The sequence below is a fragment of the Falco punctatus genome (assembly GCF_963210335.1).
Source record: "Falco punctatus genome assembly, chromosome: 4".
Lineage (NCBI taxonomy): Eukaryota > Metazoa > Chordata > Aves > Falconiformes > Falconidae > Falco > Falco punctatus.
This window is the reverse complement of record NC_137583.1, coordinates 108,525,946-108,539,836: the sequence shown is the minus strand read 5'-3', so window position 1 is coordinate 108,539,836 and position 13,891 is coordinate 108,525,946. Positions and strand designations below refer to the sequence as shown.

General features: G+C 41.9%; 1 protein-coding gene across 2 annotated transcripts in view; it reads left to right on the top strand.

Annotated features, from left to right (window-relative positions):
• The window catches only part of CHN2 (chimerin 2), a 163,349-nt gene that overhangs the window by 128,506 nt on the left and 20,952 nt on the right, over positions 1 to 13,891 (top strand). For both annotated transcript variants that reach the window (XM_080386502.1, XM_080386503.1), the window contains one exon: positions 9,135 to 9,212. In XM_080386502.1, coding sequence (XP_080242628.1) covers positions 9,135 to 9,212 — 78 coding nt within the window. The remainder of the gene's footprint in view (positions 1 to 9,134; positions 9,213 to 13,891) is intronic.

Below are 13,891 nucleotides of genomic sequence, written 5' to 3'. Positions count from 1 at the left end.
TAAAAAGTATTCTTTCAACTTGAAAACTTGTTGTATTCTTATTTGCTAATTGGTACATCCTGTCCTAAATGGTATGAATAACTCCTTTCACCTTAGATTGTCTACCTAGTTTATATGTTTTTACAGGAAGAAGTTACAAGATGCTGCAGTAAAAGGGGACAGAGATATTACTAATGATGGAAAACGCATGATTGCATTTCTAGGTCCTTGTATTGTGTAGTTTACCTGAAGATGTTGTGACTGCTGAGCAGCAGTGTAGCTCAGTCATGCTGTTTGTAAGTTTGAGACTGAAACTTCAAAGAGTTCGTTCTCACCACCCAGAAACTGCCAAAACTAGAGAAAAATCCTGTTTGCTGCTTGATACTGATATTGGCACAGTCCTTCTTGCAAATAGCTTATCTCCCCATCTCCATGCTAAATGAACAGAGCATTACACCATTGAGAATCCATTCCTGAACTGTTACTGTCCAGGAACAATTTTATAAATTACCTTTTAGGCAAGATGACCACTGGTTCAGGAGTCACTGGTTCACAAATTATTTGTTCTCTTCCACTTCCAGAAATTACTTCTTTAACCCACATTAAAGTCTCTTGTTTAAAACTGGCTTGAGCTGGGGCAAAACTTAGGGCGCTGCTGTTGGTTCCCGAGACTGCCACAGCATACTTTACATTCTGGCAGCTCTCTGGTGTTGCTTTACAGCCCCTCCAGAGATCAGCTGGCTCGGCTGAGAGGTTAGTGGCTCCGAACACAAATGCCATTGCTGTCTGACTCTGTGGTTTCTGGGAAACTTTCCTGAAGCCTGTTTTCCTCCACGTTTTGTCATAATCCCAGGAGGGGTGGATTTTTGCTTCTCTATATGAACAGAATCTCTGACTGTGGTCCCTAAGATTCAGCCTAGAGCATATGTTGCAATGCTGAGTTGGTCTCACTCTTGAGAAACTTTTACTCCCACCAGCATATAGTATCAGAACTCAAAAGTGAGAAACAGAAGAACTTTCTGTGGTTTATTTTTTTGTATTGCAATTATTTTTGTTGTGTTAAGTTTTCTGTGTTGAGAGCAGACAGCCAGTTACTGTGCTGCTTTGAGATAACACCTGGCTGTAGGGTGTAGTAGCATCTGAGACAGAGAAATAAGAATTATCCCCAAAGTGAGGAAGTAAGTGTTTGTGTACAGTGCTATGTATGCATTTGGGTGTGTAATGAGGCATACGTCAAACATCCAGGCCTTATGCCCACCAGCTATACAACATAGTAGCTGTGTAACACTGGGATTTATTATCAAGCTCATTCATTTGATTAAACAGACTTAATGCAGTCTCACCAAACATGGTCCTCAGTTTAACCCTGTGATTGAGCATGGCAATCAACCAGCTCCTTCAATGCACAAGCAGTTATGGTTAATGACAACTCCACACTAGCAAGGCGAAAGGCCCCAAGGGCAGGACTGCTGCACTCTAGGTGCCTCTAGCCCCTTTCCCATCCTTTCAAGGACCCTGCGCCTCAAGCCCAGGCTTCTCCTTTCTCAGAAGGGACATTCTTGCCTTCTTCTCTTTCCCCAGATGGGGAAGTAAGCATGTTAACTTCTCCACTTCATTGTGGTGACTCAGCAGGTTTGGCTCTAGTTCAAGCTCTGCAGTCTCCTTGCAAGGCAATGATGGTTTTAATCAATGACAAGCTGGCTTTCCTAAACAAAGTGCTGTTTCTTCAGAAAGCAAGAGCTTCATAGTGAAAATGTAGAAAGATGAACAGGTCATGTACTTGTATAGCTCTCGTGGTGCTGAGGTGGCATCTGCTGGGGGTCTGGATAAAAACTTTAATATTTAGGATATTTTTTTAAATCTCTGTCTCTTGACTAATAGTCCCATATATTGCAGAAAGCACGAGTCACTTCCCTCTTAATTTGGAGAGGCCATTGTATATCATATTAAGTTCATTATGTTGCTAGGCTATTTCCTCTGTGGGTGAAATGTCAACATACTGGCAACCTATTAGCATCAGAAACTTGTATTAAGTACAGACTAATTCCTCCATAGTTATACTTCTTGAAAAAGTTCATCCAGTGAGCCCAGAGAAACCTATAAAGGTTACATGCAGCTGTATAACAAATGATACAGTAAACTGGGTATTCCGTGTTTCCAGAGCATGAGTCTTAGCCAGGTCTAAAGTATGGGAAGTATTGACAACCAAAACAAAGTACACTTATTATTAAATGATTACTGATAGATACGGTTGAGGCTGATTCCTTACTTCATTTATTCTAAAATCGAATAGATAGTAGAAAAATAGAAATAGAAAAGAGTTCAGGGAGATAGTAATCTTAACTAATTTTTAATATCTTAAAGTAAGCAATCTGTTTCTACCTGAATCATCTAATTTCCTTATATGATCCATAAATGAACTGCAAGAAGGCAATTCAATCTCACCCATTTTAAACTTGATCTGTCTTAGAAAAGGATGAATCACTGTCTGGAAGTTTCTAGTTTTCTCCTTTGGCTACAAAGAGACATCAGTTTACTGTTTTAGGTTAGACACCTGCTGTCCGTCCGTCCGTCTGTCTGTCCATCCGTCCAACCATTCTATCCTTAAATGTCCATTTGTTAGAAAAATAGTCTGTTAGTTTTGTTGTCAACACAAACAATATAATTGACAGAATAATGGGATCATTGCAGATTTTTTACAAATATCAGGATTAATATTATGTCTGAATATTTGTTTGCCTACAGATCAGTTGTTGTCATAGATGTGCCTTAATTGATAGCTGTGATAACAATATTCATTCACATACACTGTAGTCAGTCAAACAGTCAAAATCAGTTAATCACGTGTTGCATCCACACAGAGAAAAAGAAGTAATTCATAAATAAATTCAGTGCAGTTTCCCTAAGAAAGCCCTATCTGCAGATGAAGTGGCTCCTGACCGCCCCACCACAGGGGACCTGGTGCTCTTCTTCCTTCATGGCAGCAGAAATGGCAGCAGCGTCTGGCTCTGCTCTCATCTGCCCCACTTAGCCCTCATGCCCCCACTCTTTCATCCCTCTGCTAACGTTTGGGTCATGAATATTAGGCGCAGAGGAGAGGATCACAGACTTGGCCAGGAAAACATCATTAATAACCTTGACAAGTATGGAGATGGATTGGGAAGGATAAAGGAGAGAGTGGGAGGAAAGGAAGTTGAGGCAGTAAGTAGTCTAGACCTGCTGGTACCGTGTTAATCTCTACAGGGTTATTTGAGGGAATCGCTGAATTAGTTCATACTATACCTAGATTCTTTCCTTATTTCTGGACTCTTTCTTCCTTGATACTGGCATGGTATTTTTAACACAATGCATATTTATTATGGTTTACAAAAATAAGAAATCAAAATACTATTTCAGATATATTAAATAGAATAGTGGATGTGAAATAGATAGCCTAATGCATTGATACAATTGCCTGACAGTATAAAAGTTTTTTTTATTTTTTAATTGGAGATGGCTATGTAATTGCATACCACTTAATGTAACCTCCAGTTGTTGTTCCAAAATAGACACTAGTTTATTATATTAATACTCTATAAGAGGCTTACAACAACTATTATTTTCATAATAGTCTCTCTTGTGACTTCCTGATTCTACAGCATTTCACCTTTGGCTGTTGTATTGTTTGGTTCACTACATTGTTTTGAGAAAAATAATCATGATGCGTACAGAAAAATCTCTTTGAGAAGGATTTAGAAAGGGGATCTGAAGTTTAAGGGGGATTGTATTTCCATTTGCTGTAGGTAAATTATGTCTTTTATCTGTGGGGGAGGGGACCGAATACTGTGTCAGTGCATCTAAAATGACAACGGGTCACTGCGATGCTAATAAACAGGCAATCACACTAACTTAGGAGAGTTCTGAAGATTAAAATTTTAATAACTTTAACTTCAGAGCCTTTATTGCAGGAGGAGTCCTAAATGAGCGGTTCCTTTTGCCCTGAAATGGGTTATCCTTAGAAGAGAGGTGTGGCTGGCAGTGATGGAAGTGCACCCACGCTCTCCAGAATAGGAGCCCAGTGTAGGTAATCTCCTGCCATAAACACTTATGCCTATTGTTAACAGCTCCTCAGGCTCATGATTTGCAGAGGAACTGATGGTTATTAAAAACAAGAAAGCTGAAACTCTTAAGGAGTAAAAAGCAAAACTATAGGTATATCTGAATCCTTTAAAAAAAACTCATTGCTTTTTTTTTTTTTTTTTTTTTAATGACAATGTCCAGGTTACTGGGCTCCAGCTCACCTGAAAGGAAGTTTTGTGCTGGAAATAAGAGACTTTTTATTATGAATATGTTGGTTTTTCAGAGGGCAAGGCAGCGCCCTTGAGAAGTCCAGACAGACCTGTGTTTGGGGGAGACTCTCAGTGATTGCAGCTGGAGTGCTGTTAATCAGAGGAGGTCTACAAGTATTTTTGTTTATTTTTGATTCTTTGGGAGCAAGTAGATTGGGTTCCCCCAAAAAGCAAACCAGAGAGCAGCAGCAGCTCGGTTTCTGTGTGGTCTGACTCCTTTCCTTCTAACACCAAGCTTTTTGTTGTGGAGTTTTCTGGCCAAGCTCACCTCTGCAGTGTCCGTTCACCTAATTGATGTCAAAGAAACTTCCCGCCAGAGGGAGAGTTTCTTAGGAAAGTGGGGTTTGCAAGATCGGGTTGGCAAGTGCCACTCTGCAGGCATCATGCTCTGCTTCATGTTCACTACGTTTTCTGCTTGGAGCTTGTTTCCTCCCACTGTTTCAGCAGCACTGAAGCCTTTTAATGGCAGCTGCTGGTGTCATGGCAGTGGGAGGCACAGGCTGGCAGCATTGTGGTATGGCAGACCTTTGGCTGACTAGCCTCCGCCACCACTTCCCCTCCATGCCCTGTGTTTTGCTAAGATCTGGCTTCTTTGGCATTGTCTCCTGAGCACATCGTGGGAAGAGCGCTGTGGGAGAAAACCAGAAAAAAACCAATAGATGCAAGATTCCGGCACCATGTGTCATCTCCACGGCGTGTTTGCAATTGAATAAACATAATCTGTCTGATGTTACCGAGTATGCCGTGCCTGCGAGGAAACAGGACTCTCTTTGACCTATGACTGTATCTATGTGCAGAGTTCAGTATATTTAGTCAAAGATCACTCATGGATTTGTCACAATTCCTCATCACAAAGCGATCTCCCTTTCACTTGTGGTGTCGTCCAAGGAGACGTGCCCATGCAGCTCCTCCACTTGCTGTAGCAGTGCCCGTCAGCAGGTAAAGCGGGAGCCAAAGGCCTGCCACTCAGTACCCTCTCCCTGCCAGCCAGGGGTGGGCACGGTGGTGGCAGGAGGGCAAGAGCCATCACTCCTGCAGTGTCCCTTCCTGCCACACTGGAGCTGGCATGGGGGAGCTGGGTGGCATGCTGTGAAGTTCCCCTGCTGCTTGCATCCAGTGAGTACTCAACACTGCCCACATGACTACAGCAGAAATCATGCCACATGTACAAAACCAAAAGCTTTTCATACTACAATTTGTTCTTTCCTAGCCCTGAGGCCTTTGTTAGCAAACAAGACGCCAGTCTTTGAGGGGAGAGACAATGGTGTGGTTCAGCGCACTTTGCAAAGGCATGCTGGAAATTGTGCAACAGCTGAGTCACCCTCTCTTCCCCCCCTACTTTGAAATATGTTATCCTGTTCAGTTACATTTATTTTGCTGTAAATGCCCAGTTTGATATACAGCACATGTGTTTTACAGAAAGACTAGTGAACTAGAATCACATGTTATGCAGAAATCCTTTGGTCTGAAAATGCAGACAACCTGTATTTGTCTTTCAGCCTTCACTAGCTTAGATGTTTGATGACAACTAGCAATAATACTTTTAACCACCAGCGTTCTCCTCCTTAGCTGCAGGCTAACTTGCTAACTTGATCAAGAGATGCTCTTTGAATGTGTTGATACCACATGCAGTAAATTTTGTATTAAGTAAAAGAGAAGAGCACTGGGATTGACCTATGGTATCAGTGTGTTGGAACTAGTTGCTGCTGAGAATTTATTACGGCTGCTGTTTGCATTATATTTAGAGAGAGAAAGGGTTATATACGTAGTCCAGCTCATCTGTTTTACAGCACCATTTAGACACCAAACCTGGTAGGGCTTTGTATGATTAAGACTCTTAAGGATGCACTCACTGTTGCCTTCTGTACACATCCTGTGTTTGCAAGGGATCCCATTTAACAACTGTCTAAACAGGGCCCAAGCAAGGCAGAAAAAAGCAACGTAGGGGATAAATAAAATTTCATATATGATAAACAGTAAGTACTGATCTGCCTTAGTCATATGAACTGGTCTGGCTGAGTTGTCCTCTTCCAAGTCTATTAAGGTTAGTGCTTCTGTGCAAACACTCAGAGTTTCCATCAAATACAGTACTGTATGTCTGATCCCAGGATGACACTCTGATATTCCAAAAATAGCTTAATAAATAGAAATTCCAAGATGTATCATCATAAGCCTGTAGCTTGAGTATCAAATCTGCCAAGTTATGTAAAAAAATATTGGTTATATAATGGGATTTTTATCAGTCTAGTGACAAATACAAATATTAGAGCATTATTAGGAAACTGACCTCTCTCTGACTTTGGATCTGTTAGGCTGGAAGTCAAAGAGAAAGTAGCTTATGTATATAGGGGGATTTAGATGCTGTAGCTTCAGAGGTGTCTAATGACTTAGACCTAGTTTGGTGGTTTTGTTCCAGATAAATGTAAATACATTTAAAATGGTACTGAGGAAAGAAACTGGAGTGTGGTAAGAACTTCAAGCTGCTCCAGAGTTTCCTTCCTGATGGCCCCAAACTGAAGCCATTGCCACTGCTGGGGTCAGAAGTGGCATGTACTCCTCATCTCTTGAAATACATTGAGAGCGAGCTGGGGAACTGTAGTTTGTCTTTATCTGCTGGAAAGCAGATAAAGGTCCTGAGCCAGCAGAAATTGGGACTCAGTAGTGGGAGGACATATGGAAAAGCAGCAGGGATTTCCTCCAGGCAGAGCAATGTTCATACATACATTACAGCCAGTTGTCACAGCGGTCAGGTAACAGTGCCAAGCCCTGGGGAAAGGCCAGGCAGGCAGCAACGGCTCGAGGAGCAATGGGGTTGTGTGGAAGTCTTCCCTACCAGGGAGCAGAAGCTTTGAGTGTGGGAGCATGGATAAAGAGATGCTGTGAGTTACCTGGAAAAGAAAAAATTTAGGTATGCTATACATAGAAGTAAGTGCATCATTTTATAACTGTGAAGCTGATTTTGCAGGTTGCACAGCTTCTTGAAAACCCTAAGTAGGGCACTATCTGAAATTGCATGGCCTGATGTTACTGATGGCTGACCATCTGTCCCCATGGGCTTTCAAATCAGGAGAGCATCGCTATTACTAAGAGCAGGCAGTCTATATGGTGGGGGTTTTAGTAAGTGAATTAGATGAACCTTTTTGACTTTTCAGCCTGACGTAAAAGCAGACTGAAAAAAAACAGAGGCAAGTTCAACTTCACAAGTTAACAGAAGTGAATTAAATACTTTAATTTCACCTGTTTTCTGGGTAAGTTGAAGTGAGGCAGACTATAAAAGGCTGATGTGGTCTCTAGTGTCTCTAGTTCAAAGAGGCAGTTTTGCTAGTATTGCTGATGGCCCCCCAGTTTGCTCTGTTGCATTAGCCACACCTTAGAGAATTCAATCTCACAGTGCCATGCTCAGCAGGTAACTCCTATCCTCTTCTTATGGGTGGAGAATGGGCATACTCACTAAGGAAGCAGGAATGGGGAGCTGGAGGGAGGGAAGCCAGTGGGAAGGGGGCGCTGAATGTGCTTCCCAGGGGATGCTCAGTGTCACACATCTTCTGTGGCCTGGGACAGGGAACTGCCGGCCTGTGAAGAAGTGAATCAAGGTCCTCAAAGTAGCACTGCAAGCTGTAGCACAGACTGGTCAGGGTCCAGATCCATCCTGTCCCTGGGCTCTATTTAGAAATCAATTTCTGCCCCTTCCCTCCCTCCCCCTAAATCTATAGAGGCATGTAAGCGGAGCAGAGACGACTGCTGATGCTACCATGCAGACCGTGTTCTGTAATCGGGGCTGTGCGCATGGGCATCCTACATCTGTGTGAAGCTCCCCTGCTGCCTTCACTCGAGCGCGGCACAGGGCTCAGGGGGCTTCCTAGCCTGCATCATCCTAGCTGGGCTTTCGACTTCCCCGACAGTGAGCTAGTTCCATGCTACCACGTGCACACTGACAAAATGCTCTAGTTTAATAGATGGCATAAAAGTGCTATTAATGCTTGGAGTGCGGCTGGATTTTTCCCCTCATACAGGATATCGGGGTAGGGGGTGGGGTGGGGTGGGGAGTGGGAGTAGGGGGTGGTCAGTGGGGAGATATTTAGCCTGTAAGATTAAACAATCATCATGGGTTTAAGGGCTTAATCTGCTGGCATGCAGGCTGCTGGCTGATAAGTCTCTGAGTCTGAGTATAATTGGATGCAGCATCAGATTCAGTTGTGTGGGCTTTCCTGGGGCTTTTTGTTTGTTTGTTCATTTTTAACACACTGCGGAGTTGAAGCAATCTGTTCCTGGAAATGCCTTTGGGCATGAAGCTGTAACACTGTTCCCTCGCCGGCCGGCCGGCATTTCGGCAGCACCTAGCTGGAGACCACCGCTCAGGGAGGGTGGGGGTGGTGGGGGGGGTTGCTCAGTGTATGAATTCGGGCTATTGTTCAAGACACACATCTGCCTTAAGAAATCACACGGCACAGGCCGTTACTTATTCAGATGCAGAAGCTCCTTCCATCCCACAAGACGGCCCATTCAAGTCACATGCCAGAGGTCTCAGCAGAATGGGCTGCAGCTGCTTCAAATCTGCTGTCTAACATCAGAAGCAGTTGGACAAACTGTACTGTACTGACTGCAGTCAGGCTCCCGGGTGCCGAGGAAGACAGGGAAAAGATTTGGGATCCCAGCGCTATGTTCTCAGAGGATCTGTGGCTGGAAAATGACAAAAACTGTGCTGTTGTTCACAAGTCGAAGCGAGGAAGGAAGCGCCAAGAGCTCCTGGCCGTGGCCCTGGGGGTGAAGGTGGGAGTCAAGGGGGCACTTTTGTGGCAACCTCTGAAACTCTTTGCCTATTCACAGATCACCTCCTTGGTCAGAAGAGCAGCCTTAACTCAAAATGACAACCACTTCAACTATGAAAAAGCACACAATTTTAAGGTAAGCACATCTTCCTATTATTTTCAGCTAAAAAGTTCTGTTTAGATGCCTCACATTTTATTTTTTGATGTGCTGGGGTTTTCACACACCCACCGATACTTCGAGAAAAGTGTTGAAAAAAGTATTTTTCTTTCTACTTTAAGTTCCCTTGACTGCATTCTTAATGTGGTTTTATATAGGCACTTCATCCAAATAACAGTTTTGCTACTCACTACACTACTTGACTAGCATTTTAGCTCTTTTTGCACAGATTAATTTTTCTTTTTTATTCAAAGTACTTCATGTTGATTGTCATAAGTGTATCCATTTTTAAATTAAAAAAAAGGCCTCTTTTCAAAAGAAGCCAGTAGCATTTTACCAGCAAAAATTTTGGTCCATTTCTGTTTCAGATGAAGTTGAGGGAGCTTGAATACTCCCTAACAAATAAAGCAGACCACAGTGGTGGTATTGTCCCCTAGCTTTTGTTCCACCACCATATGCTAAGGAAATGCTCTCAGAGCCCCACTGAGCTTAGGTTTGCTTGTCATACTAAACCAAATAGCTGGACAAACACAGGGATGTTTAAATGGATCATCTTTTTGCTGTCTTACATATATAAAATCAGATTCTTAGGGATTTTTTCTCCAAGTGCTGTGTCTGGCATGCTGCAGCAGGGAAGTGACTCAGCTTTGGAAAAGGACCTTCCAGGCAGCTTGTACTAAAATGTTTTGCCAAAAGGACTGTGCTGGTTTTGGAGTATGCCAGCCAGTTACTGTATCTAATGCTGTCAAATTGCGGTTTGATGCTTATCGGAATGGATACAGAGAGAATAAGAGGCAGTAACAAGACAAGAAAGGAATGCATCTCAGCTTTGAAACCTCAGTTTACTTAATGCTCCTTGAGGATGCTGATCTGGGTCACTGTCAGAATAGTTCAGCTCGTTAGCAGAAGGAGAGTGTTCTGTAACTCAGGCCTGTCAAAAAAGGAGAAGTACTGATTAAAATTATTTCACTGATTTCCTGGTTTAGCAAAAAAGCTTCATTTCTTATTTTTCTACATATTCTGCCATGCAAACATTGCTCTCCTCTGCAGTACCTCTACTGTAGTTCGTAAATCAATAATTTAATATTAGTGAGCAAGGCAAATAATAGCACCTCTTTTTTTATTCCCCCTCCTTGACCCAGTCTACAGAAAAGTCAATATTTATCTCACTGATCGGCACTGAAGGAAATAGGGAAAATACTCTTGTGGGTTTTTGCTTGATTAAAACAGCTTTCATTCTTTCTGGGTTTTGCCCTCATTATCATTTTAATATGAAAACTATTTTAGTTTAACTAGAAAATATTTTCTCATGACTGAGACTTTTTTCCACTTTGACCCGTGCATTCTTTCCTCCTCAAAATTCCCCTTGTTTTGGCTTTGATTTATAATTGGACATGTGCCCAGTTAACTTTGCGTTTGCACAATCTAGCTGTTGTACAGTCTCTGTTCTTTTCTGTTTCAAAAGAGTCATAGTTTAACTGGAAAATCACATGATTAAAATATATATGTATTCAAACACATGACAGCAAAAAATTATTGTTTTATCCTAATAAAGTCAATAAATACTTAGGGAAGAAACATTTTAAAAAAAATGTCCAGAAAGGCCAGTCAGAAGTGTTAAATTTACTTAACAAAGAAGTATGTTCACTATGCAAATACAGTTAATTTTCCAAAGGAATATATTAGAACATGTCTAGTTGTTGTAAAAAAACATGGATAGAATGCTTAGAGTAGAATATTTAGATTTAAAAGATGGCTAAATTCAGGTCTATAACTTTAATATATTCCATATTCACTACATTAAAGGGGTAAGAAGTTATTTAAAAGAAAGAATGGCTTTATGGGTCTTGGGACAAAATTCTTAATGGCTTTTGACAGCACTCAGGCTATGATGATATGGGATTTATCTGATGGAAAACACTATTTTGCAGACATTCAGAAAGTTGTCTTCCCCATTTTTTAGGTGAAGACTGATGGGTATTATATCATTCGTCTGAGTTCATAGGGACAAAGGTTACAGGTCACAGTGTCCCTCATAACCTTGTCACAGGCAATTCTTCATGAACAAACAGGCACTCTTTAGCTCTTGTCCTTTAGCCACGAAGAATCTTAAAAATGAAGGACACATATTTCACGAAGCTGCTGAGATTTTTGTAGATCTTACACTGAAGATCTTACCCACTGGAAGAGAGAATGAACTAAAGGCAAAAATAGACTCAAAGCACAGATTCAGGGCAAGGATGGCTCTCCCTCCATCCTTTCCAAGCTAACATAAAAGTTAAAAGGGACCGTTGGAGTTTGGAGCATGAGGGCACCAGGTTATGTCCTTCTCTGCATCTGTGCTTTCTGATTTAGCCTCAGTTCCGAATTTCAGGGCACTGAAGGCAAATGAACAAAAAAAGATTTAGTATCCAGATTGATTTGTTAAGCTGGGTGCATCCTGGGCACACAACGCAGTCACATGGATTTAGGTTTGGAGCTGGCATCTGGTGGGACAACTTTGCATAAGCCAGTGCAGACATACCACAATTCAGGAAAGAGAATAAATCTCTGAAGCCCTGTTTAGAAAGACAGAGGTATTTCTGTAACTATGTGGGCGTCAGCCTAACAGGATTGTAAAGTCTTGCATCTTGTTACAGTTAGGATCCAGCAGGCTCTCTGGGATGTGCTTTACCTGCCAGCTTCAGTGGGGTCCCAGCTAGCGGTGAGGTCAACCTCATGCCCGAGGGCAGCAGCATGGAGTTTAGGGATGCTCCATGCATTTTGTTCTAGGCTGGGAATTCATGAGAGGGCCTCTGCGCTGCTTTAAGTGAGCGAATACAGTTGAATAATATGCATTTTCCACACTATTGTGCCTGTTTGCTGCTATAGCACGGGCAAATCCCGTTTGCAGGCAGGCTAGGGGAGTAAAGGCAGCTGATCATGGACAGGTCAGGAGATCTACTGGGAGAAAGTCTCTGGGATAAATTTCTCTTTGTGTTAATCACTGCAGATAAACACTGCTTCTGGGAGACAAAGGGTTTGCAGGAGGCATTTTTTAACAGACATCATGAAGATTATGTGTATTTAAATAAAAATAACAGCAGAGTCAGCTTTTCTTCCCTGCAAATGGCTCAGGTTCAGCAGGAGAGTACAAATTTACATGTATTCAGGTGAAAGTCTGAAAAAAACTTGTTTTCTTTGGAGGCAAATAGAAAAGTCTTCAAACCCAATCACATAAATAACAAAATTGTCACAGAAACAGCACTATATAATGCCAATAAAAAAACATGCGTTTCAATTCAATTTTTTTAGTTTGTTTCTGCAATATTGCTTAAGGGATTTTATTGTTCTGCCACTGTGTGGGCACTGCTTCACTTCGGTCTCAGTTTCTCTCTCTGTGAAAACGGCTCAGACACAGACTAAACCTGAATGAGATAGCACCCATGGAGGGAGTTCTGCTGTTTAAAAACAAGGGTTCCAGAAGGCCAAAAGGCAAAGGTGAGAGCACAGAAAGGCAATAAGAAGAGACACTCAGTGTAGTATTGGGTGAGACAGTATAGCAGAGAAGAGAGGACGATTGTAAGAATTAACTTTTCATTGAAAGATCTGGAAAGAAAAGAAGTGAAGAAGCTAAGATGTTAGGGGTTAGACATTGCGGAAAGAAGAAGAAACACTAAAACAAGAGAAGTGCCATGTATAGTCTGAAATGTCATGGGTTTGGCTTATATGAGGAAATATTTTCCTGTAAATTCTTTTTTAAAGTCGGAATTATGTGTCAACTGTAGCCCAAGCAGCCTGAGCCTATGCTGTGTGTACACAGAGAGATCACCTGAGACTGCAGGATGGGGCAGGGACCAGTAATAAATAGATTTTGATCACGTTTCCGTAAAATCTAAGTCCAGTCCATTTGTAATGATGCAGTTACAAAGGATGGGCCAAAACCTAAAAACCCATCTCAAAACCCTAAGACCTTGGAGGCAAAACTCCCAATTACCATTCAAAAGTGTTATGTGCAAGCTTCGGGCTGCATTCGGGCATTGTGCTCATAAGAACAGATTTCCTTCATTACTTCTTTAAAATTAATGGCAGGCCATAAGTGACTTAGTTCAAAACTGCATCTTAACAGATGTTTTGCACCTTCATCTAGAAACTTTGGAAGATCTCCCTTTTCCAGTTAGAGATAGCGAGTATTTCCCTATTTCCACTTCACCAGAAACCACCAAGACTAGCTTTCCACAGTGCATTTCAGCTGAGAACTTGCCATTTGGGCTAAAATGCAGATCTGTGAAAAATGGAAGTGAATGAGTGAAGAGAGTTAACCTTTGAGGGCCACCAAGCTGAAGGGAACAAGGGACGGGTGCACAGTCAGCACTTCTCAGGTGGCGTCCTTGGTCAGAGTTGATGACTTTCCCATTAAATGACAGGAGACATCAAGGAATAATTAGCTATCATTTTCTAAATAGGCCACAGCAAGATCCACTGCAATAAGCTTTATGTAAAGTGAACAAGTAGGCCACAAATATCCTAGCAACTGCAATGGGCTTTAAATATGAAATTCCACCATTTAAAAACTCCTGAATAACCTTTTGCAGCCACTTCCCACAAGGTTAGTTTTGTAAACTGCTGCAAAGCAGAAGACACATTAGCTACCTTCCCACAGCAGATGATTTTCACCC